Source organism: Bombina bombina, chromosome 3, assembly GCF_027579735.1.
Source record: "Bombina bombina isolate aBomBom1 chromosome 3, aBomBom1.pri, whole genome shotgun sequence".
NCBI lineage: Eukaryota > Metazoa > Chordata > Amphibia > Anura > Bombinatoridae > Bombina > Bombina bombina.
This window is the reverse complement of record NC_069501.1, coordinates 718,924,803-718,951,503: the sequence shown is the minus strand read 5'-3', so window position 1 is coordinate 718,951,503 and position 26,701 is coordinate 718,924,803. Positions and strand designations below refer to the sequence as shown.

The 26,701-nt window shown below is 35.2% G+C and overlaps 1 protein-coding gene across 1 annotated transcript in view; it reads right to left on the bottom strand.

The window, feature by feature from the left end:
• Nucleotides 1-26,701, bottom strand: part of MYH15 (myosin heavy chain 15) — a 205,456-nt gene that overhangs the window by 165,378 nt on the left and 13,377 nt on the right. The window contains 8 exon segments of the mRNA XM_053707537.1: nucleotides 663-833; nucleotides 5,638-5,787; nucleotides 6,002-6,120; nucleotides 13,084-13,222; nucleotides 17,099-17,202; nucleotides 18,439-18,537; nucleotides 19,873-19,936; nucleotides 22,712-22,804. Of these exon segments, the coding sequence (XP_053563512.1) occupies nucleotides 663-833; nucleotides 5,638-5,787; nucleotides 6,002-6,120; nucleotides 13,084-13,222; nucleotides 17,099-17,202; nucleotides 18,439-18,537; nucleotides 19,873-19,936; nucleotides 22,712-22,804 (939 nt within the window).

Below are 26,701 nucleotides of genomic sequence, written 5' to 3'. Positions count from 1 at the left end.
CAAAACACACACAATACAATCATATAAATAATTACAAATAATGTTAACTCTGTTTTAACTATAAATATTAATTTATATCTTAAATTCTGAAATATTATATATTAAAGTAAAATTAATAATAAAATAAAATTCATAATAAGTGTATTGTTTACAATTTTAAAAGTAAAATATATAAACTATGCATAATTGTTTGACATAGATGCACTTCAATTAGTTAAGTACTGAGGCTGAGTCAATCACATGTGAAATACCATCTTGTTAGAGTTATTATAAAACATACTATACAAATTACCAAGTTGCTGACTGTTAAATGAGAATCATTGTAGGGTTACACTCAACAGCTTATGAAATTCCCATGTAGTTTTATAACAAAGGGATGGGAAGTATTTGAACCGAACCTGGTGCAAACTGAAGCTGATATCACTAAACACCACACCAGCTGAAAATGTTAATGTTTTGCAGGTTAGAAAATTAAGCAAATATCCCTAAATACTAAAAGTTGAATGCTTTACTGCTCAAAGTTAGTTACCACTTCTCATTTGTTAGAAAGGGAGTGCATAGCAGTACTGTGTATTCCTATATACAAAATATTTTTTTACATTGAACATACTGAAGTTTAAGTTCTATTAATAACATTTTAAAGGGGCTAGAACAAAATGTACCTTTTCAATCAGATCAATACAAGCTTGCAAGTCCAGTCCAAAATCAATAAATTCCCATTCAATACCTTCTTTCTTATATTCTTCTTGTTCCAAGACAAACATGTGGTGGTTGAAAAACTGTTGCAGTTTTTCATTTGTAAAATTGATGCAAAGTTGTTCAAAGCTGTTATACTGTATGAATATATATAATTAGCAAAAACAGGTATACACAAATATATAACATTTTCTATAACTATATTGCACAATCTTAAGTGATGTTCCCTCTCACTATAGTGGTGCTTTCCCACAACTGTATGTATATGTGTGATTGATGGATGGATGGATTGTTGAATGAATGGATGGATGGATGGAAAGATAGATAAATATGGACACATATAGGTGAATGATTATTTATTTAGTAGTAGATATTTGGCATTGGCAATTGAAAGTGTTCTCTACACTTTTTACTGTATCCCCCCCCCTCATATATAGCTTCTGGAAATGTCTATGGTTTTCACCCATTAACTTTGGGCAGTCTACCTAAAAGTAATCTCATTTGGGTCATACAATTGATTCAGATGATGGAATGAGAGAAAGGAGGTTAGGTGTATTTATGCAAAAGATTCAGAGGAGTTTTTCCTAAATTGCATACATTCATCTCTGTACACACTGAATTAGACTAATAAAATTGCTTCTGATTCACCTCCTTGTGTTTTCTTCCTGTATCAAATTTGAAGACATTACAAATAAAGAAATCCATTTATTCAGATAGAGCATACCAATTAAACACCTTTCCAATTTACTTCTATTATCAATGTTGCTTCTCTTGGTATCCTTTATTGAAGGATCATCAATGCACTACTGGGAGCTAGCTAAACACATTGGTAAGCCAATGATAAGAGGTAAATATGTGTAGCCAACAATCAGCAGATAGCTCACTGCCCTTGAGCCTATCTAGGTACACTTTACAACAAAGAATACAGCAAATTACATAATAGAAATAAATTGGAAGGTTTTTTAAAACTGAATGTTGAATCTAAACAATGACAATTTTGGGGTTTCATGCCCCTATAAAGGGACCATAAATAGACTTACAGCAAATTTATTTAAATTCACAGAAGAAATTTGAATTATAGAAGAAATACAAGTGTTTTGCTGGGTAAAAGCGGGGATATGTATTTTTTAGGGGCAAAAACTGGACATTCCATCCTTCTCTGAACAATGGGATGAGGTTCCATGGGACGAATATAAATGATGTATGTGGCCCTCAAGAACCAGATGCCTACCACAGTTGCAAATTATGAAAACAAAACTAACATTAACAAGACAATTACTCATTTGAAGTAGTCAGTGTTTTCTTTCAGATGATCTGGTAACCCCACACATAGAAGACAAATTCAGTCGGCCTGACAGACTATTTACTAAGATATATGTACACAGGGTGACATCATTTATTTTGTACAGTCAAATTTAAGAATTCTGAGGTAAAAATGATATAAATTATCTTTAAAAAGAATATGAATATCATTAAAACACTTAATACACAAACTAGCTTACATCTTTAATGTATGTTTTTTATGTATCATGGTTTAATATTTAAATAGTGCGTGCCTTTATTTCATATTGACATTCTTATATTCTATGTCCTTTCAAATGCGATGTTAAAAGAACAAGATATGATTGCTGATAAATGTGAGTAAATATGGGAATCAAAACTAAGAAAACAAAAATGAAAAAATAATTAAGAGGATCCTATTAGGTAATTTCATAATCCGGAAAAATCATTACAGTTCTAACATGAATTTGCTTTCAAGATCAGGGGTATCAAGCTCATTGTATCTGGGGGCCACTGGCCAAGTGTTTTTTCTGCCATGGGGGCCACTTGAACTGATTAAATGTCACAAGAAAAACACCCAGCGCCTGTTGGTTTTAACCCCTAGCTCGGATAAATTGACCCCTAGTGGTCAGTTAACAAACAATCCAAATTTAAAATTATATATCCAAGCGCCAACTAAAAGAGGCAGGGTCTTAGCTAAAATAAATTACTTAACAATGTTTATTTCAATATCCATTCCATTTCTGGATGGAAATACAAAAATTGACAAGCAGTAAAAGGTGATAATAACAGTGTACTGTTTCCTATGTTCTACCTTGGTGTTTCCAAGTAAATAAAGTTGTTACGTGGTGACACTTGTTATTTATAAGGATTCAAGACAAATATCACATATAAATCAATATTAACCTTTCATTCCCTCATGGATCCATGTTTACAATCTAAAATAAGCTCACAATAAAAAATTTATAACAATAAAATGGAAATTGGGCTTTCACCTATTTCCTTATAAAAATAGGATTTTAAGCTCACCCGTTAAGGTGATAACAGGGATTCTTTGTACCCTAAATAATGTCTATGACTGACAGTATTAATTAATAACAGCCTATTATTCAAATAGCTTTGATACAAGAGTGACTTTGAGATACAGCAGAATGAACACAATTAGTGCTAACCTATAAAGTCTTTTGTGTCGACCTTTACATGAAGTATATGTGATTTGGTGATGTCTGGCGATTGCTCGCTCCTATTACCATATATTTAACACTCAAAATCGCAAATCTCAAAACTTTGTAGTAACTGACAATTTCTAGTAGAAAGGTTGACAGCCACTAAGAAATCAGCTTATCTCATAAACTATGCACAATAACAAACACTCCTAAGATCTGAGCGAGTGCCGCTAGATCACAGCAGCTATCGCCACTTGAGTATGTTACTTATGATTATATATAATCAAAGCCTAGGCTCATTGGTGGAGCCTCAGCTCAGTATCTTTGCTGCTGACAGATACACCAGGGTTACCAGCGGGCTATTATTTAAATAACCGTGATACAGTGGTGACTAAACAATATTAATCCAGTGTGTCAAAATATAAAACAACAAGATGAACAAAATTGTGCTAACCTCTTAAAACTTAGTGTCGTGCTTTACAAAAGACATGTGATTGGGTGGTTTCTAGTGATTGCTCACTCCTATAACCAGGTGTTTAACATAAAAAATATACAAAATCTCAAATAACTCAAAAAATACACAAATCTTATAGCTCTAAAAAACGCTATTATGTGAAAGAATTCGTAATCAATACAATCCAGGGGTATTATTATGCCGTGAAAAAAGTGAATCTGAAACTGGTAATAATACAACAACCTAAAAAAATCTATATGCAAGTCTCTTCAGTGTTTATGTGCGGCTAGCCATAATGCCTTAAACTTTCAAATGATACCAATGTCAGGTGATTAGACCTTAGTCCCCAGTTAGTTCGGTGTATCCCCAAGTGCTGTTAATTCCCCAGGACCAGTGAAGATGCCAATCCTCCTTCTCAGTTTGTCTAATGTGTGTCTGCAGTGGTGTGCGGCTCAGTTCCTTAGTTTCCCAAGTAAAAAACACGCTGCATGATTGATCCCTCTGTTAAAACAGATAAAAACAGTAGTGTAGATTGCTAATGTCAGTTCTAATATAAGAAATATACTCACCAGCCAACGCGTTTCGGTCGTAAATCGACCTTTCTCAAGTCTTGAGATTAATATTGTTTAGTCACCACTGTATCACGGTTATTTTAAATAATAGCCCGCTGGTAACCCTGGTGTATCTGTCAGCAGCAAAGATACTGAGCTGAGGCTCCACCAATGAGCCTAGGCTTTGATTATATATAATCATAAGTAACATACTCAAGTGGCGATAGCTGCTGTGATCTAGCGGCACTCGCTCAGATCTTAGGAGTGTTTGTTATTGTGCATAGTTTATGAGATAAGCTGATTTCTTAGTGGCTGTCAACCTTTCTACTAGAAATTGTCAGTTACTACAAGTTTTGAGATTTGCGATTTTGAGTGTTAAATATATGGTAATAGGAGCGAGCAATCGCCAGACATCACCAAATCACATATACTTCATGTAAAGGTCGACACAAAAGACTTTATAGGTTAGCACTAATTGTGTTCATTCTGCTGTATCTCAAAGTCACTCTTGTATCAAAGCTATTTGAATAATAGGCTGTTATTAATTAATACTGTCAGTCATAGACATTATTTAGGGTACAAAGAATCCCTGTTATCACCTTAACGGGTGAGCTTAAAATCCTATTTTTATAAGGAAATAGGTGAAAGCCCAATTTCCATTTTATTGTTATAAATTGTTTATTGTGAGCTTATTTTAAATTGTAAACATGGATCCATGAGGGAATGAAAGGTTAATATTGATTTATATGTGATATTTGTCTTGAATCCTTATAAATAACAAGTGTCACCACGTAACAACTTTATTTACTTGGAAACACCAAGGTAGAACATAGGAAACAGTACACTGTTATTATCACCTTTTACTGCTTGTCAATTTTTGTATTTCCATCCAGAAATGGAATGGATATTGAAATAAACATTGTTAAGTAATTTATTTTAGCTAAGACCCTGCCTCTTTGAGTTGGCGCTTGGATATATAATTTTAAATTTTAAATTTGAACTGAGTAAATGCTCCGGAACCGGATATGCTAAGAACTAGAAGTGACATTTTCCCAAGTAGTAGTGCATGGTGGGAGTTGTAGCCCACAATAGACATATACAGTTGTATATATTTATCTAGTGAGTGCCTAGTGAAGTGATCATTCTGTAACTGTATAACGACGTAAAAAGTGACATTTATCCAAGCAGTTCAAGGTGGGAGTCTACACCAGACAATTGTCTTTACATTTATCTTGTGAGTGCCTATATAGAACATCAACTAGTTATACCTCTTAAAATCCCCAAAAAACTGACAGCCTAAATAAAGCTTTACCCTTTAAACAAGGGAAGGCCAGATTAAACTATGTTGAGGGTTGCATATGGCCCCAGGGCCAGTACTTCGAGACCACTTTTCTAGATAAATAACAAGAAAATCCTACGCAAAAATGGTTTGTACAGCATATTTTCAGGTACTGAGGCACAAATATTATAGCTTACATCTTATACTTACATCAAAAATTTCAAATCCAGCAATATCCAGGACACCAATGAAGAACTGCCTTGGGAGTTTTGTATCCAGAGTTTTGTTAATCCGGACCACCAGCCATTTAAACATTCTATCATATACACCTTTGGCTAATGCCCCAACTGAATAAACTACCTAGAAAAAGAAGTACATATAAAAATATCTAACATCATGAAATTAATATTTACGTGATTTAATTGAGAAACACTAACAATTTGTTATTGAAGTAAACATGTGAGCAGCAGACAAAATTATAACACTCACATGCTAATAAACCCTGTAGATTCAGGATAATATATTTGTATACCATTTATTTCTCATGCAAATAATTAAATAATTATTATATTACCTGTTCTACTGTTTGACCTTTGGTCACATACTCATTGCCAACTTTTACTCGAGGATGCATAAGGCCCTTTACAAGGTCAGAAGAACTGATGCCCATCAGATAAGCAGCCTTATCCGTATCTTAAGTAATAAATAAATAAATAAATAAATGAATCACAATAAAAATGAATATAACATAAATTACTGTATTATATTGAAATTAACAATGACAAAAAAATATAATTTATGCTTACCTGATAAATTCAATTTCTTTCATGGTGGTGAGAGTCTTGGGAATTATACTCCTGGCCACTAGACGGAGGCAAAGATCCCAAAGAGCCCTTAAAACCCCTCCCCCATCTTACTGAAAATGTATAGCCAAGCCACAAAAGGAGGAAAAGGTAGCCCTCACACCAAAGGTTAGAAGCTGTAGCTATGCAAGCAATGCTAATTGGTAGCTTATAAAGAAAACCTGCATGCTGAAAAGCCTTTCTATGAAAAGACTCCAATTTCTTGTCTGTAGGGCCTTTAAAAGAGGTACTATCTTCAAGAGGAATAGTAGTACATTTAGTTAAAGTAGAAATAGCCCTGTCCACTTTAGGAATTGTTTCCCAAAGCTCTAAATTAGAAGCATGCAAAGGAAACATCATTTTAAATCTCTGAGGCGGACTAAAAGGGATACCAGACTTGGACCACTTTGAACTTGGAAACTATCTTAGAGATTGCATTATGAAAAGGAAATACCTCTGGAGATTTAACAGAGGGTTTAAAAATCAAATCCAGCTGCTTAGTAGACTTATCTTCAGAAATTTTAGAATCCTGAACTCCTACACTACATAACACTTCTCTTAAAAGAGAACAAAGGATTTCAAGTTTAAACAAAAAAGAGGAAGATTAATTTTCTTGATCAGAGAATGACTTGATCATCTGTAAAAACTTCATCCTCAGAGGATAAATCAGAAGAAGCAGGGCCTGGAATATATAGCTTAATAGACTTAGACTTACTTAAGTCAGAATAGCTAGTAGAGGGATTATCAGACACCACCTCGCTTACTTGGAGGAGGCAAGGACGCCAACAGCTTAGCTATAGTAGAGCATACAAAAGCTTTAAATCCTGGAACAAAAACTGATGAACTCCCCTGTGTAGTACAAACAGAGGGAGCACAGATACCAAAATGACAGACATATCAAGCCAATGTGTGAAAAAAATATGCTGCACACAAATAAGACCTGTAAATAAACCGTCGTGTGAAAAAATTGACCTGCGCGTCTAAAAAACAACTCATGAAAAAATTACAAAATTAAAGCACCTCAAGGCCTACATTGGGTGAAAATAAAGTACTTATAAACCCATGCCTAAAATGCCTGACATAATAGTCCCCAGGCTATTATAAACTCTAAAGTGAGTACCTACTTATAGCCTATATGCTAATCAGGTGTCAACAACAAGAACCCCCACACTTACCTGATAGGCACCCATTCTGTTGAACTTACCATAAGCAGACAAAACTGCTTCCAGTAGATAGCTAATCCAGTGCTGTACACATGAAAACAGAGGAGCATATATATATATATATATATATATATATATATATACACACACACACACACACTGTATGGTCACTTTATTAGGTACAGCCCTGCTGAGCACACAAATGGTCACGTGGCATCACGTGGCCACAGTTTTGGTATAAATACAGCAGAACAACCTACCTACTACCAGTTAAATGTACAAACTGCAGCGCGAAAGGGTTACGTCCTGGACGAAACTTATCTGAAATGCCAGTACTCCTGAACTTTTCACGTACCACAGTATCATCTATCGAGAATGGTGTCATGAAAAAAAAAACATCCAGTCAGAGGCAGTCCTGTGAAAGAAAAACGCTTGTTGATGAGAGAGGTCAGAGGAGGATGGCTAGTCTTGTGCAAGCAGACAGGTCACAATCTCGTAAATCGCATAAGAATTTAACCTTGGTGCAGAGAAAAACATATTGCAATGCACCACTAGGTGCACCTTGTATCAGATGGGCTACAACAGCTGATGGTCATGTTGGGTGCCATTGTTATCTGAGAAGAACAAGAGAGCATGTCTTCTGTGGGTACAACACCACCAGCACTGGACCATCGAAGACTGGAAAAAGGTTGCTTGGTCTGACGAGTCAAAGCTTCTAGTGCATGATGTTGATGGCAGGCTCCAAATTTGGGGAAAAAAGCATGAATCCATGGACCCGTTATGTCTGATGAAAACTGTGCAAGGTGGTGGGGGCAGTGTTATGGTGTGGGAAATGTTTTCCTTGCACACGTTGGGTCCATTGATACCCTTAGATTCACATCTAAATGCCACAGCGTACATAAACATTGTTGCTGACCAAGTGCATCCGTTCATCTTGACAGTTTATCCTCAGGCAAATGGTTACTTCCAGCAGGATTATGCGCTGGTGCACAAAGCTTGCATCACTATGAGTTTCTGGAACATAACAATGACATTTCTTTGCTGAAGTGGCCACACTCATGTATAAAAGGCACAAGAAGAATTCAAGCTGTTTTGAAGGAGAGAGAGAAGAGAGAGGAGAGAGAAGAGAGAAGAAGAGAGAAATCGAAATGTGGTAAAAAGCTGACACGAGCACGTCTAAAAAAAACAACCCAACACGCACTAAAAATGCAAAGGCGGAAAAAAAATAAGCTAATGCGGTAATCATGCAAGGTGCAAAAACAACAACCTGAATTGTGCTAATTTCTGACAGTGGAATATACACATAAAAAACAAGATGCCGACGTGCGCTAACCTACCCTAAAACACTCAAAATAACTGATGCACACTACAAAAAAGATAATACATAGGGAATATGTAAAAAATAAGGTTCCTGCAGCCCAATTCCAATATATAATATATATATTAAAAAATGCCTGTCACAATAGTCCCCTGGCTATGATGCACAACACTAAGAGTACCTGCTAATAACCAATAAGCGAGTGTCCATATTAAAAAACTTCATACTTACCTAAAAAGCACCCACACTACTGGACTTACCATATGCAGAAAAAACATAATTTATGTAAGATAAATTAATTTCTTTCATATTGGCATAGTCCATGAACTAGTGATGTATGGGATATACAATCCTACCAGGAGGGGCAAAGTTTCCCAAACCTCAAAATGCCTATAAATACGCCCCTCACCACACCCACAATTCAGTTTAACGAAAAGTAGTGGGTTGATAAAATAAGGATTAAAACTTTATATTAATACATAAAGCGCCAAACCATACCTGAGAGTGTCTTAAATAATGATATATACTTACCGAAAGACACCCGTCCACATAAAGCAGATAGCCAAACCAGTACTGAAAACTATCAGCAGAGGTTATGGTATATAAGAGTATATCGTCGATCTGAAAAGGGATGTAGGAGATGATGTACGACCGATAACAGAGAACCCTTGAAAAGATTTCCCGCGAGGGAAACCATAAAATCAATTGGCGATACTCTCTGACAAACACTGTACTCTGAGAGGAATTGGGCTTCAGAATGCTTAGAAATGCTTATCATAGAAGAAATCATAAAAATCAAACACAAACTTACTTCACCACCTCCATAGGAGGCAAAGTTTGTAAAACTAAATTGTGGGTGTGGTGAGGGGTGTATTTATAGGCGTTTTGAGGTTTGGGAAACTTTGCCCCTCCTGGTAGGATTGTATATCCCATACGTCACTAGCTCATGGACTCTTGCCACATGAAAGAAATATTGCTTCTAGTAGATAGCCAATACAGTGCTGTACACGTGACAGCAGAGGATCTTTGTATGCAGAGTATAATGATGATCCAACAGGAGGAGGCTAGGGACCTGTCCCTGCGACACCTGTTGTAGGCCTGTAACTAACTCCCTCTGGGTAAAATTGGGACACTATCATTTCCCTCTGTCCAAACAGTATCTCTCTGAGGGGAAAATTTGGCCTGAAATCGGTCTGAGGATGCTTTTCACATAGGAATGTCTGGAGCACCTCCATTCTTCACCTTTCTCCTGCAGAAGCAAAATAAGAACTGGCTTACCAGTGAGATTAGAGGATTTTTTTTAAAGCTCTTGGAGTTTTGGGAATCTTTGCCTCCTCCTAGTGGCTAGTAGTGGAATTCCCAGGAGTAATGGCTCATGGACTCTCACCACCTTTATAAAAGAAACGTGATCCCACCCCAATTGCTAAAGCTGCTAACCAATGGAAGTTAACCCTTTATATAACCTCACCCTAGAATGAATGCTTTCTCTAAAGTGACTCAGTGAAAGCTGGTTAATTTAATTAACTAATCACAATCCTAGTTGGTTACAAGTAATAATCAATCAAGATCAAGTTATTAAAACAGCGATAAAAAAAGAGAGGGTGTAAAATCAAATATACCATAGTAAAGGACCTTGAGGAGGAAGAGCCTGTTGAGATTGACAGAGTAGAAGACTTAACAAAAAGTTGTTTTAACCAGATGGAGTAAACACTTATTTCTTTTAAAGGGATAGTAAACACCAAAAATGTTAATGTTTAAAAAGATAGATAATCCCTTTATTAACCAATCCCAAGTTTTGCATAACCAACACTGTTATAGAAATATACTTTTTACCTCTGCAATTACCTTGTATCTAAGTCTCTGCTGACTGCCTCCTCCAGATCTTTTGTCAGACTTGCATTTAAGGCAATTAGCGCAGACTCTTAAATAACTTCACAGTGTTATCCATATGAAACACAAACTAGCACCCTCTAGCTGTGAAAAACTTTCAAATGCATATGCAACGCAAACTAACACCCTCTAGCTGTGAAAAACTGTCAAATGCATTCAAATTAGAGGCGGCCTTCAAGGGCTTAGAAATGAGCATATGGGCCTACCTAGTATTGGCCTTCAACTAAGAATAACAAGAATACAAAGCAAATTTGATGATAAAAGTAAATAAGAAGAAAGTTGTTTAAAATGACATGCCGTATCTGAATCATGAAAGTTTAATTTGGAATTTACTATGCCTTTAAGTATGGGCAACTTGGTATCTTTAAACTGCTAAGAGCTGTGTGCAGGGACTGTTTTAGAAAAGGTAAAGAAGAATGTTTAGTAATGTAGAATTTTTTTTATTATTACCCTTAAATAAATCTTTATTTCAACAGCACACTTCCACATTTAGGTGTCTTATTTTATGTACAGGGTTAATTTAGGAGGAAAATTAATTTTAGGATTATTGTTAGTTTTAGGGGAGTGATATTTTAAACAAATGGTTTATTTTAGGTACGTCGTTTGTTTTAGGTGAGGGTTTTATTTTAGGGAGGGCATTAATTTCAGATGGGGACAATTTTAGGGTTAGTTGTGTTTAGGGTTTTCTCATGGTGGAGGATCATAGTTAAAGGGACAGACAAGTCCAAAAAAAACTTTCATGTTTCAAATAGGGCATGTCATTTTAAACAACTTTCCAATTTACTTTTATCACCAATTTTGCTTTGTTCTTTTGGTATTCTTAATTGAAAGCTAGACCTAGGAAGGCTCATATGATAATTTCTAAGCCCTTGAAGGCCGCCTCTAATCCCATGCTTTTGTATTTGCTTTTCACAGCAGGGGAGAGCTAGTTCAGGTAAACCCTATAGATAACATTGTGAGCACGCCCGTAGGTTGTGGCAGACACTGCACTAATTGGCTAAAATGAAAGTCAATAGATAATAAATAAAATGTCATGTGATCAGGGGGCTGTCAGAAGATGCTTAAATACAAGGTAATCACAGAGGTAAAAAGTATATTAATATAACTGTGTTGTTTATGCAAAACTGGGGAATGGGTAATAAAGGGATTATCTATCTTTTAAAACAACAAAAATTCTGGTGTTTACTGTCCCTTTAAGTTTTCTTGTGTTCGGGGGATGCACCTAGGGTTACTTGTGGTGGGAGTTGAAGTAAGGAATATCTAGCAGTGGGTGGTGTGGTGAGGTTTCATTATGCCGGAGGACTGACAATTAAGGTTAACCTGCAGTGGTAATTGGTAGTTAGGTGTTTTGTGCTCAGTGGGTTACAGTTAAAATATCATTACCAGTACAGCTAAAGCAGTTTTACAAATGTTTTTATGTGTTGTAAAGAGAAAGGGGCTCATAGGGAGCTGTGTGGGCTGCTGCACTTAGTAGCAACAGACCTAGGGCAATTGCTACTATGTAAAAGGTGCTCCTTTATAAAGTATAGGTGTCACTATTTAGTAGTTTCATACCATTGTAGTGACTCTAATCCACTGGTTTTCAAACCTGCCCTTAGGCCTCCCTAACAGGCCAGATTTTGAGGATATCTGAACTGGAGCACAGGTGAAATAATCAACTGATTTGTAAATGTGGTTATTTTACCTGCTCCAAGGTAATCCTAAATCCTGGCCTGTTGGGGAGGCCTGAGGACAGGTTTGAAAACCAGAGCTGATGGTGTGTGTCCTGCTACTGATAATAACTATCACTATAAGTATTGAGCTCCATAGAATCTAGCCCCTATTTTGGTGAACTATAAAAATACATAAATCATTTTGGGTAAAAGTCTTAGGCCCATATTTATCAAGCTCCGTACGGAGCTTGAAGGGCCGTGTTTCTGGCGAGTCTTCAGACTCGCCAGAAACACAAGTTATGAAGCAGCGGTCTAAAGACCGCTGCTCCATAACCCTGTCCGCCTGCTCTGACAGGAAAATCAACCCGATCGAGTACGATCAGGTTGATTGACACCCCCCTGCTGGTGGCCGCGAGTCAGCAGGGGGCAGCATTGCATCAGCAGCTCTTGTCAGATCAGGTCCGCAAGACCTATGATAAATAGAGGCCTTATAATCAGAAGTTCTATTTCAGTATAGAAAACAGTATAGTTCATTCCTATCATTCAATAACACTGTATATTTAAGCAAAGAATATTGTTAGCTTGACAGCTTTGTCTCTTTGAATGTGCTGGATTCATTCCTGATGGGTTTCTAGCCTGTAACTGGTCATTATAAAGTTGTATGATACATTCACAAGAAGCAACATAACTTTCACATTTTTAACTAAAGTTCTAAATCCTCACCGTGGCACAACTGCCTAGTGCATATAGTAAAGCCAATAATCTAAAGATAAAAGGTGATGCAAACTTACTTTCAGTACCATCTGGCTCCGCTTGTTCTTCTCTTTGTTTTTGCTTAAATTTCATATTGCCAAAATGCATTATTGAACCTGTCAGCTTGAAAGCGCCAAACTTTTCCTCAGAAAGAAACCCCAATATATCAAAAGCTTCCTGTGGAGAAAACAAAATATAGGTTTCCATGGTTTCTTCTCCTAAACTATTTTAGAAAGATACAGTATTTATGGAATGGTTTGGGTAATGTTCAGATGTTTAGATATTTATTTATTGAAAAACAAAAGGTAAAAACAACATAGAAAATACATTCTAATGCCTCTACTCTATAACAGGCTCTAATTCATTAATGATCTTTGCTTACTATGGGCCAGATTACAAGTGGAGCGGTATTTACTGCTTCCTCTATAGCACTAGAAATAATCTTTCTGCGCGCATCGGGTTGTACTGTTATTGTTGAAAGCTGTTATAGTTGAAAGTAAATATTTATTGCGCTTCCACTAACCTGATGCACGCAACAGATAATCTCTTCCCCATAGAAGTCAATGGAACAAAAAAGTGTGAAAAAACCTAACACCTTATTTGCGTGGTAACCCAACCTCATATTCTCATATACGCTAATTGACACGAAAAGATTAATATTTTACATTACAATATTCTGCACATAGCAGAGTATGTTCTATTTATTCATAAATAAATATTTCTATATATATATCTGATGGTATTTTGGTACAATATATACAGTATCTCTCTCTCTCTCTCTCTCTCTCTCTCTATATATATATATATATATATATATATATATATATATATATATATATATATATATATATATATATATATATATATATATATATATAAATATATATATATATTCATACACACACACATATATATATAATTATATATAGGTATAGATATATACAGATATAAATAGGAATATCTATTTAAAAATACATAGAACATATTCTGCTATGTGCAGAACATTAAATTGTCAAATATTTACAGTAAATATACACTACACCACTTTATTAAAAATGAATATTGCATAAATATGGTTTTACATGTTTTCATTTACTTAACTGCAAAGGGCTCCAATGCACTTATTTTTGTATATGTGTATATATGTATTTATGTGTTTATATGGGTATATATGACTGTAAATATATATATGACTGTAAATATATATATATATATATATATATATATATATATATACACACACACACACACACAGAGAGAAGCACACTCACAGGAACGAACAACCGGCTCAATACTATTGTTATTGTTCTATGGCGATTTATCACCTGGGTGCAGCTTCTTTTAGCCCAGTAATGCTTTTCACAGAGAAAAACTTTCCTGTAGTATATCAGTCTGATTTCAGCGCTGGACTGACCGTAATAGGCGGGATCAGACTGATATACTACAGGAAAGTTCTTCTCTGTGAAAAGCATTACTGGGCTAAAATAAGCTGCACCCAGGTGGTAAATCGCCATAGAACAGGCTAACAATAGTATTGAGCCGGTTGTTCGTTCCTGTGAGTGTGCTTCTCTCTGTGTGTATTTAGTCTCCCTATGGAAAAAGGCGAAACCAGACGTGGACTCCTTGCTCAGTGTGCTTAGATGAATATGGCTACACCTCACTGACGAGGCCCAATGAAGGCCGAAACGATCGTCTGGGGTTGCTGTTTTCCTTGTTCAGAGAGGAATTGCCTGGTATTTCGGTGCTGGACTGACCGTAATAGGCGGGATCAGACTGATATACTACAGGAAAGTTCTTCTCTGTGAAAAGCATTACAGAGCTAAAAGAAGCTGCACCCAGGTGGTAAATCGCCATAGAAAAGGCTAACAATAGTATCGAGCCGGTTGTTCCTTCCTGTGAGTGTGCTTTTCTGTTTGTGTGTATATATATATATATATATATATATATATATATATATATATATATATATATATAAATATAAAAGAAAGCGATGTGGTTGCACGCTCACACAAGATTCCAAAGGAGGAAGGCAGCAAAAAGGTGGAGTATAAGGTTTATTTAGCACAAAAACATAGCAACAATTCTGGATTAACTTCCCTTAATCATGCAATATAACACACTGATACAGAGTACCCATATATACCCAACCACCACAAGGAGGCAGTATAGGTTATTCACAACATTAACTCTTTCACAACCAATATTTTGGAAAAATAATTCAGTAGGATACTATGACACCTTACTCTAAGCGAAAATCTCGCCTAAAGGCTATAACATTTAACCATCATGACTAAATAAATTAATAGCCATCAGAAAATGCAGGAATACATATAACAAAATAGGCTTTTATATATATTAATAAAAACACAGAAAGATACAGGCGCAAGTTTATTATTCATCCTCACAGTACTTTTGTGTTCAATTATCCTATCCCTAATAGCTCTAGTAATTTTACCTACATAGCCCCGCCCACAAGGACACTTGATCAAATAAATGACATATTGGGTATTGCAGGTATAAAACCCCTTAATATAAATAATATAAGAATATTTCTTACCAGACTTAGGATGAAAAAAAGATGTTCCTTTGATCATGTTCCCACAGCAGGAACAACCAAGGCAAGGAAAACAACCCTGTTCTTACTGGTCAAATACCTTTGTTTGTTTACAACAGTAGTGGAGCCTATATCTGCCCAAATCAATTTTTGATGGATATTAACACCTCGTTTAAAGGCCGGCATCGGGATATCTACAAACTCAGAAACATCAGGGTTACATTTAGCTAAAATACCCCAATGTTTTTTAATTATATTTTGTATCAAGTAGCTTTGAGAATTAAACTCAGAGACAAAGACCATCCGCTGACCTTTTAGATTCTTAACAGGACCCTTCTTAGGACCCAATATGGTCTCTCTAGGGATAGATGAGTCCAAGTTCATCTCCTTTTCAACCATAGTCTGCAGATAAACTCTCTCTATGAAGCGGTCCCTCATTTCATAAGTTCTAAATCAAACAATTTCTCATCCGTAACAATTCTATGGACCCTAAGTAATTGACTCTGGGGGAAAGCTTTTAAAAGGGCTAAGGGGTGAGCACTATCAAAGTGTAAAAATGCTGTTACTGTCGGTAGTTTTCCTAAATAAATCCACTTTTAAAAGATTACCCAATTTAATAATCTTAGTGTCAAGGAACACCAAATCCTCCTCACTATAGGTAAGTTTAAATTTCAAATGAGTAGTGCAGATGTTCAGATCATCACAAAAGCTATCAGGATTCCAACGTCGCCCCAACAATATACCAAAGACGACATTGATGTAGCGGCACCAGCAGGCGCCAAACCGAATGAAATCCATATTGGGAAAAAACAAATTTCTCTTCAAAACATATTCATTAGCAAATTAGCATAATTAGGGGCGACATTGGAACCCATTGCAGTTACCCTGTACCTGTAAAAAATACTCGTCCTGGAACAAAACATAATTGTAATATAAAACAAATTCCACTAATTGAATAAGGAAATCAATCTGACTAGTACAAAAATCAACACTGCTGCTCAAAACAGCTTTTACAGCACTCTCACACAACTATCAGCAGCTGCCAGGGAGGGCGCTGTCCCAAAAACGAATATTTGACACCATTGCTGTGCTACTTACTCCCTTTGCTGCTCTGTAGTTCTGATGCCATCTCTGATGGCATCAGAACAAGGCTCCCATAGGAGCCTATGGAAGTGTGGTCTTGTGAGTGCAAGCTTTCCAGCGATGGGAATGCAAGGTCGCGTTCGCATTGCTGTAACCTTGTAATACAGCGCACATTATCGCGCCCTGGTACTACAAAGTGGAGCGCTAATATCGTTTTCATGAAAGTGATATATAGCGCTCCACTTGTAATCTGGACCATAATAGGCAAGGGACATTATTATAAACATTACATGCCCCAATTTTTGCAATAGAATGAGCCCTTAAATGTTGTATTTACTTATTTAGTCAATGTTATATTGTTAGGATGTGTTTGATAGATGTATATATATATACTGTAGCAATGTATTATAACTTACATCTGTTGCCATTAATTCTTCACCATCATCTAAATTTTCTACTGTAACAGCACCTTGAGAGCTGAAGTGAAAATCATACGGGTTTGTGCTCACAAGCAACATATCTGAAAGTAAACATTATTTAAAAAGGATTAATGTTCTCCAATATGTTGGGCTGATTAATAAACCTTGACAAGCAATACTCTAATGTCCAACTGAGCCACAGTGTTTACTACTTCAATAGGTATTAGAATAATGAAATAAACAAAAATCAACTCTATGTTCTGTAATCAAGTTTATCAAAGTGAGACAATTTAAATTCTAGTAGTTTTCTCTATTTATACAAACATGAACAACAAATAATAACCCCCAGTCACCTTTATATTACATAAGGGTCATTTCTGTTCCTAGCGGGAGTGATGTTATGAAATTGAATTGCAGCCTTCACACAGCCTTTAATAAGTAGTAAGTACTATGTTACTACAGATTTGTTGAATACAGATATTTAAATATCAGCGTTAAACTGTTTTGTTTTCACTATCAACTAATTTCATGTACCAGAGAGGTTCTAAAGATTTCTAAAAAAAAATGCACAACACTGTATTTTGACACAGTCTGCCGGAGAAAGCATAGCACATAAGGGATATCAAAAGTTTATTCCTTAAAGGGACAGTCTACACTAGGTTGTTTATTGTTTAAAAAGATAGATAATCCCTTTATTACCCATTCCCCAGTTTTGCATAATTAACACAGTTATATTAATATACGTTTTACCTCTGTGATTACCTTGTATCTAAGCCTCTGCAAACTGCCCCTTTTTTTAGTTCCTTTTGACAGACATTCATTTTAGCCAATCAGTGCTGACTCCTAGGTAACGTTACATGCATGAGCACAAGGTTATCTATATGGCAGACATGAACTAATGCCCTCTAGCTGTGGAAAAACTGTCAAAATGCCCTGAGCTAAGAGGCGGCCTTCAAGGGCTTAGAAATTAGCATATGAGCCTATCTAGGTTTAGCTTTTAACTACCAGAGAACAAAACAAATTTGATGATAAAGGTAAATTGGAAACTGTATCATGAAAGTTTAAATTTTGACTAGACTGTCCCTTTAATACATTTGGAGGAAAATCAAGCCCATATATGAGCTTCAAATCAGTACCCCTATTGTTTATGGCTTTGCTTAAACAGTTCAGAACTTGGTAGCTCAGCTATTTCTTATCTACAATTAATCAATAGTGTGTTATGGTTAAAGCATCGAATTCTAAAAACTTTGAAAAAAAAATGTTATATAAGAAAAAACATTGGTTAGTGAGACATTATTATAGTATTTTTAATTAAATACAATTTCCCCTATTATTACCTTGCAGCTCACTCTTCTTCCCAGTAGTAATCTGGTAAAAAATGTGGTAACTTCTTTCACCAGGCTGCTGGAAAATTACTCTGGATTTTTCCAGTAAATCTGTAGGTAAAATTACAATATCCAAATAAATCAACAAATAGTACTAAAAATCCATAGAATACTGCAACGCAAAACGCATGCAGTTCCAATTCACAAGAAGAAGCTCAGTTACATCTGAAAAACATTTATTTTTCTCATATTTGGTTTAGGTAAATAAACATATACAAATACAATGCAAAAGGAAATATGGTGGCGTTTTAAATCAATATTGATAATGGCTGCCAAATATGTTAGTGAAGGTTTTTTTATGATTCATATTGAGTAACTTCTTAATGTCAAATCACAAATATCATTTTTGATGCACTGGAATAGTACTAGTGCGGGTGGTCTCAATGCAAGTATCTGATGGGTTTTGCAGTGCAAAATCTTGAGAAGCCATTTAAAAATAAACTTGTGAAACACAAGTTTCCTGATAGATCTGAATGGTTAAGAAAAACTATTATATTGCTAGTTGCCGTTTTTGAGCATCTTGGGAAAGTTTATAAAAAAAAACATAAAAATGACGAGAAATAAACATGTAACAACTCCCACTGTTTTGGTGAATTTTTGCATTATTACAAAACAAAATTTATTTAAGAATTTTACCTGACATTTTTTGCAACTGCAAAAAATACAAAGTAGGCCTTCATGGAATAACCCAATAGCTGATCTAAAAGGCATCTGTTTTAATTTGGTTGTGTACTAGAGATAGAACAGTATCTTCAATGACACCAAGGATATTGTGTGTGGAGTTCTCAATGTCAGGTAAGTGTTTGTTTGGGTTAGATTTATGGTAAGATTTAAATCTATGAAGGCCAGAGAGAGTAACAACAAATTTTCATGTCCTTTTGGCATCCTAGAAATTTCCCTCAGCATCAATGTCTCTCGCGATGGTGCAATCACTACAGGGATATTTTGATAGCCATAATAAAGTAATTAGGTCAACTTTCATGATGAGAATCAGGCACATAGTTTGAAAATTAAATTATAGTGTAAAATAATTTGGTCAGCTGAATATAAATAACTGTTTTGTTTATGCATATTTAACATGAATTAGATGTCAAAAATGAAAGAAGACATAATAGTACTGATTATTGATATATGTTCAATAAATAATTATTACAGCAAAGTTTTTACTACATGCGTATACAAATTATTTTCTAACAAGATCATTTAAAATTGTTTTTGTTCTAACTTGAAACACAAGAAACAAAGAAATGTTTAAAGGAAAGAACAGGGTGAGTTAGAAGAAAATGTGATGTATGCTTTATAAATCTTATAAATGGAATGTACTAACAAGTAGAATTACTACAAATCAATTTAAATTAAAGAATATCTGAATGTAAAAACACTTACAAATCTCTATGTCAGCTGAAGATAACTTGCCAGTGGTACCAAAGTGAATTCTTATAAATTTACCCTGTCAAAAAAGAAAATATTATTAAATATATATATATTTGAGTGTAATTAATTTATCTCAATATTAAAAGTATTTAAAGGACCATTATAGTTGAAAAATGTCATGCTCTAATTGCCGAGTGACCCTACTGTGTGACTAACACTGTTGATTGACTCAGTAGCAGTTTTCACTGGGAACTAACAATGCTCTGTGCTCCCAAGCAAGACTTTAAATATGTATTTAACTCAATTGTGGAGGTTAAACACTTAGGTCTAGATTACGAATGGACTCGCTAGTTTATCACGCACCCGCAAATGGGCAAATCTGCCTGTTTACGGTTGGCACGATAAATAATCAGCCATTACAAGTGGCTGGTTATTGCTACCCTGAGCTTGCAGTAGCAATTAGCGTGCCGAAAATTAACCAGAGGTCAGACATCTAGTTAGTTTTAAAAATGTTCCCCTAATTTCCCCCAAAATTTAGTGTAGGGTGCATTATTAAAAAAAAAATTAGCATCTTTTTATATTCATTAATAACTGAAGGAGGCAGTTTTAAGGGGTTAAAGTGGCAGGTGTGGAGTATTAGAGAAAAAAAAAGCATTGAAAAGTGCCTTTACAGTGAGGTCTATGGAGACCCAGTAAATTTATATGTATATGCTTATATACAAATATATTTGCTAATGTGTGTATATACACATATTAACACATAAACAAATATGTATATATTCATATACATATATATTTACATTTGGTGTGCTAGTTCTCATGCCGTGTCTCACAGCATGAGAACGAGGCTCCCATTGGAGCCTATGAAAGCGCGCTCTATTGAGTTTCAAAGCTTTCTTAGCAATCGCGTTTGTATTGCACTGCACTTAAAATACCAGCGCTGGTATTACGAGTGGAGTGCAAATATGGTATAGTTGTCAACATGTTAGGTATGCAGAACACAGAAAAAGTAGTAGCATTTTAATTTTTATTTGGGTATAGTCAGAAGCAGTTTTATACAGGAGTAATTCCTTAGCATTAAGAAAATATTGGCCCAAATTCTATCCATCAGAGTCTGCTCTCTGAAAACATTACATGCATCTTGGATAATTTGGTTTAATTTTTTTAAACAGTCCCAAAACTTCAAAATAAACACAAGTTTATAGCATTTCAAGATAATGTGATCTGAAGAACAAGAAGACAAATGATCTGTGATTCTTTCAAATAGAATGATATGTGCATGAACAGCTTCATAACATATACATTTAGCAAACTGAGCATTAAAAAACAAACATAAAACAATAATATCTTCTAATGGATTGGAACGGCCCTGCGTTTGAACACCCTGTGCGAAAGCTATGTGAAGCAACACACACCGCTCTTGTGTTTAACTGCAATGGATTCCACTGAGTCACCATTTTATTTTATTCCATATTAAATCTAAAATTAATTATTTTTAGGGCCAGCCAACATTGAAAGCCCTTACCAATTTACAAAATGGCCTTTGGTTCTGAACCAGCAGAAGGTGGAAGTAAAATAATATTGATATATTTATTATTCTACAGTATCTTAAAATGGACAATAAATTTAAAATTAAACTCATGATTCAGATACAGCTTGCAATTTTTAAAGGGATATTGAACACCAAATGCATTTTATAAGCATAGCATTGAGGCTATTTTCTGCCTCCCTGTAGTTAAGTGGGCCACCCCATGTTTAAATTTATCATTCTCTACATTCCAGTGCTCACCTGTTTGCACATGTGCAACAACTCTCCTTTAGATACCCGCAGTGTAACCTAGGTTTCACAATGGCAGCACCCATGAGGAAGGTGCATGAATATTTAGTGTTTGGTGTCCTTTTAAGAAACTTTCCAATTTACTTTTACCTTGTGTCTTTTAATTTGCACACGTTCAGAAGGCACCAGCTTCTACTAAGCATGTGCATGAGTTCACCGTGTATATGTATATGAGTATGTGATTGGCTGATGGCTGTCACTTGATACAGGGGGCAACATTTAAAATTTGTCAGAAAAAATCTTCTGCTCATTTAAAATTCAGAGTAAGTGCAAGTAGATTGTCTTTTTGGTATGCATTTGTTTATTATGCAATTCTACTGCATGTAATGATACTTTAGGAGGTATTAATTTTGGCATAAACATAAAAACCCCATTATAACCAATGCAAAAGCATTGTACGTAGCATGGGTGACTTTTGTCTTCTTCAATTTATAAGCTATTTCAAAACCATTAATAAAGAGAGCTCCGGGTATTAATTAGCAAAACTTTGTAAATGATATTAAAAAGGAGAAAATCTGGCTAAACACAGAAAAAAACTATTTTGAACTAGAGTTTAACAGGCTTTCCAAGGGGGGTAACACATGTATATTTACAGACTTACATGTTAGCAAAATCTTCCTATTCCCTAACTCATTGGTCGCTTTGCTTATGTTGTGTTCCATAGCATAACTTTGGCAACCAATTTGTTTTAGCTCCCACAAAGTTTAATTTATTGAAGAAAATGAATAAAACACCTTTGTACCTTACAAAAATATCTTTCGATGAAGATGATCTCACTCATTGATGGGGAATATTTCTTTAAGTGTCATCCAATTTAAAAATTGCTATAAGTATCGATAGCAGAGGTGATTAAAGTTGAGTAAGAAAACCTCCTTATGAAAATCTGTATTTAATCGCAATATAGATTTAACATCTACCAGAATGTATTTGGTCAACTAACTCAAATAGAACAATATTCAGAGGCTAATTAATTTGCATTTTTACCATTACAAGTAAAAAAAAAAAAAAACTTACAAAACGAGAGGAGTTGTCATTTCTTAGTGTTTTGGCATTTCCAAATGCTTCCAGAGCTGGGTTTGCCTGAATAATTTGGTCCTCCAGTGTTCCCTAAAGTAAATCAAATCATCAAACCTGGAAAATAACTCCATACTAGGCAAAATAGAAAATAATTGTTTGTACTTATTACAAAAACTGATCAAGGATACAATGCTGTAAATTCCTATCATGAAGTTACACTATGACTATGTCAGTACAGAGATGAGTATTAGTATAGTTTTATTTACGGAGCACCAGCATATTCTACCCAATTTATGGGTTATGAATAAGAGGGAAAGCTATTTACATAAATAATAATTAAAATTAAGATGGAAAGATGTATTTGTTTTGTATTTTTTTTAAAGCAATATGCGAAGTAAATAGCCACATTTGTATTTTGAATTGACATCCCTTTAAAGGGACATAAAACCCAAAACATTTCTTTCATGATTCAGATAGAGCATACAATTTTAAACAACTTTCCATTTTACTTCTATTATCATCTTTTTGTTGTTGTTATGCTTTGTTGAAAAGCAGGACGGTAATCAGGAGTGTGCATGTGTATGCGGCACTATATTGCAGCAGTTTTGCAACAGTGTTACATTAGCAAGAGCACTTAATGGCAGCACCATTTCCTGTCATGTAGTGCCCCAGTCATGTGCACGCTACCTATCCAGGTATCTCTTCAACAAATAACAACAAGAAGCATTGCTGATAACAAGAAGCAAATTTGACAATAGAAGTAAATTGGAAACGTTTTAAAAATGATATTCTCTATATAAATCATGAAAGAACATTTTGGGTTTCCTTTAAGTAATGTTTATGTTTTTTAAACATTTAACTAGATTAGTCTGTGCAAAAGTAGGCAATTAAAATAAAAAGTGGGTATAAGTAAAAGTTTTTGGTAGATAAAACAATAAATATTGCTTGTAATAAAAATAAACACAGACCTACATATTTGATAAAGAATGCAATCTTTTTAAGTACATCTATAAATGTATTATGTACAGATTAGTGATGATATGGTGTGGTGACATATGACAGGGCTATAAATGTATAATGCACAGATTAGTCATGATATGGTGTGGTGACATATCACAGGGCTATAAATGTATTATGCACAGATTAGTGATGATATGGTGTGGTGACATCACAGGGCTATAAATGTACAATGCAGAGATTAGTGATGATATGGTGTGGTGACATATCACAGGGCTATAAATGTATTATGCACAGATTAGTGATGATATGGTGTGGTGACATCACATGGCTTATAAATGTTACAATGCAGAGATTAGTGATGATATGGGTATGGTGACATATAACAGGGCTATAAATGTATTATGCACAGATTAGTCATGATATGGTGTGGTGACATCACAGGGCTATAAATGTACAATGCAGAGATTAGTGATGATATGGTGTGGTGACATATGACAGGGCTATAAATGTATTATGCACAGATTAGTGATGATATGGTGTGGTGACATCACAGGGCTATAAATGTACAATGCAGAGATTAGTGATGATATGGTGTGGTGACATATAACAGGGCTATAAATGTATTATGCACAGATTAGTCATGATATGGTGTGGTGACATCACAGGGCTATAAATGTACAATGCAGAGATTAGTGATGATATGGTGTGGTGACATATCACAGCAGGCTATAAATGTATTATGCACAGATTAGTGATGATATGGTGTGGTGACATATGACAGGGCTATAAATGTATTATGCACAGATTAGTGATGATATGGTGTGGTGACATATGACAGGGCTATAAATGTATTATGCACAGATTAGTGACGCTATAGTGTGGTGACATATCACAGGGCTATAAATGTATTATGCACAGATTAGTGATGATATGGTGTGGTGACATATGACAGGGCTATAAATGTATTATGCACAGATTAGTGATGATATGGTGTGGTGACATCACAGGGCTATAAATGTACAATGCAGAGATTAGTGATGATATGGTGTGGTGACATATCACAGGGCTATAAATGTATTATGCACAGATTAGTGATGATATGGTGTGGTGACATATGACAGGGCTATAAATGTATTATGCACAGATTAGTGATGATATGGTGTGGTGACATATCACAGGGCTATAAATGTATTATGCACAGATTAGTGATGATATGGTGTGGTGACATATGACAGGGCTATAAATGTATTATGCACAGATTAGTGATGATATGGTGTGGTGACATATGACAGGGCTATAAATGTATTATGCACAGATTAGTGATGCTATAGTGTGGTGACATATGACAGGGCTATAAATGTATTATGCACAGATTAGTGATGATATGGTGTGGTGACTTATGACAGGGCTATAAATGTATTATGCACAGATTAGTGATGATATGGTGTGGTGACATATGGCAGGGCTATAAATGTATAATGCAGAGATTAGTGATGATATGGTGTGGTGACATATGACAGGGATATAAATGTATTATGCACAGATTAGTGATGCTATGGTGTGGTGACATATCACAGGGCTATAAATGTATTATGCACAGATTAGTGATGATATAGTGTGGTGACATATGACAGGGCTATAAATGTATTATGCACAGATTAGTGATGATATGGTGAGGTGACATATGACAGGGCTATAAATGTATTATGCACAGATTAGTGATGATATGGTGAGGTGACATATGACAGGGCTATAAATGTATTATGCACAGATTAGTGATGATATGGTGAGGTGACATATCACAGGGCTATAAATGTATTATGCACAGATTAGTGATGATATGGTGTGGTGACATATCACAGGGCTATAAATGTATTATGCACAGATTAGTGATGATATGGTGAGGTGACATATCACAGGGCTATAAATGTATTATGCACAGATTAGTGATGATATGGTGAGGTGACATATCACAGGGCTATAAATGTATTATGCACAGATTAGTGATGATATGGTGAGGTGACATATCACAGGGCTATAAATGTATTATGCACAGATTAGTGATGATATGGTGTGATGACATATCACAGGGCTATAAATGTATTATGCACAGATTAGTGATGATATGGTGTGGTGACATATGACAGGGCTATAAATGTATAATGCAGAGATTAGTGATGATATGATGTGGTGACATATGACAGGGCTATAAATGTATTATGCACAGATTAGTGATGATATGGTGTGGTGACATATGACAGGGCTATAAATGTATAATGTAAAGATTAGTGGATTAGTGATGATATGGTGTGGTGACATATGACAGGGCTATAAATGTATTATGCACAGATTAGTGATGATATGGTGTGGTGACATATGACAGGGCTATAAATGTATAATGTACAGATTAGTGATGATATGGTGTGGTGACATATGACAGGGCTACAAATGTATAATGCAGAGATTAGTGATGATATGGTGTGGTGACATATCACAGGGCTACAAATGTATAATGCAGAGATTAGTGATGATATGGTGTGGTGACATATGACAGGGCTATAAATGTATAATGTACAGATTAGTGATGATATGGTGTGGTGACATATGACAGGGCTATAAATGTCTTATGCACAGATTAGTGATGATATGGTGTGGTGACATATGACTGGGCTATAAATGTATTATGCACAGATTAGTGATGATATGGTGTGGTGACATATCACAGGGCTATAAATGTATTATGCACAGATTAGTGATGATATGGTGTGGTGACATATCACAGGGCTATAAATGTATTATACAGAGATTAGTGATGATATGGTGTGGTGACATATCACAGGGCTATAAATGTATAATGCAGAGATTAGTGATGATATGGTGTGGTGACATATGACAGGGCTATAAATGTATTATGCACAGATTAGCGATTGTGTGGTGTGGTGACATATCATAGGGCTTTAAATGTATAATGCACACATTAGTGATGATATGGTGTGGTGACATATCAAAGAGCTATAAATGTAGAAG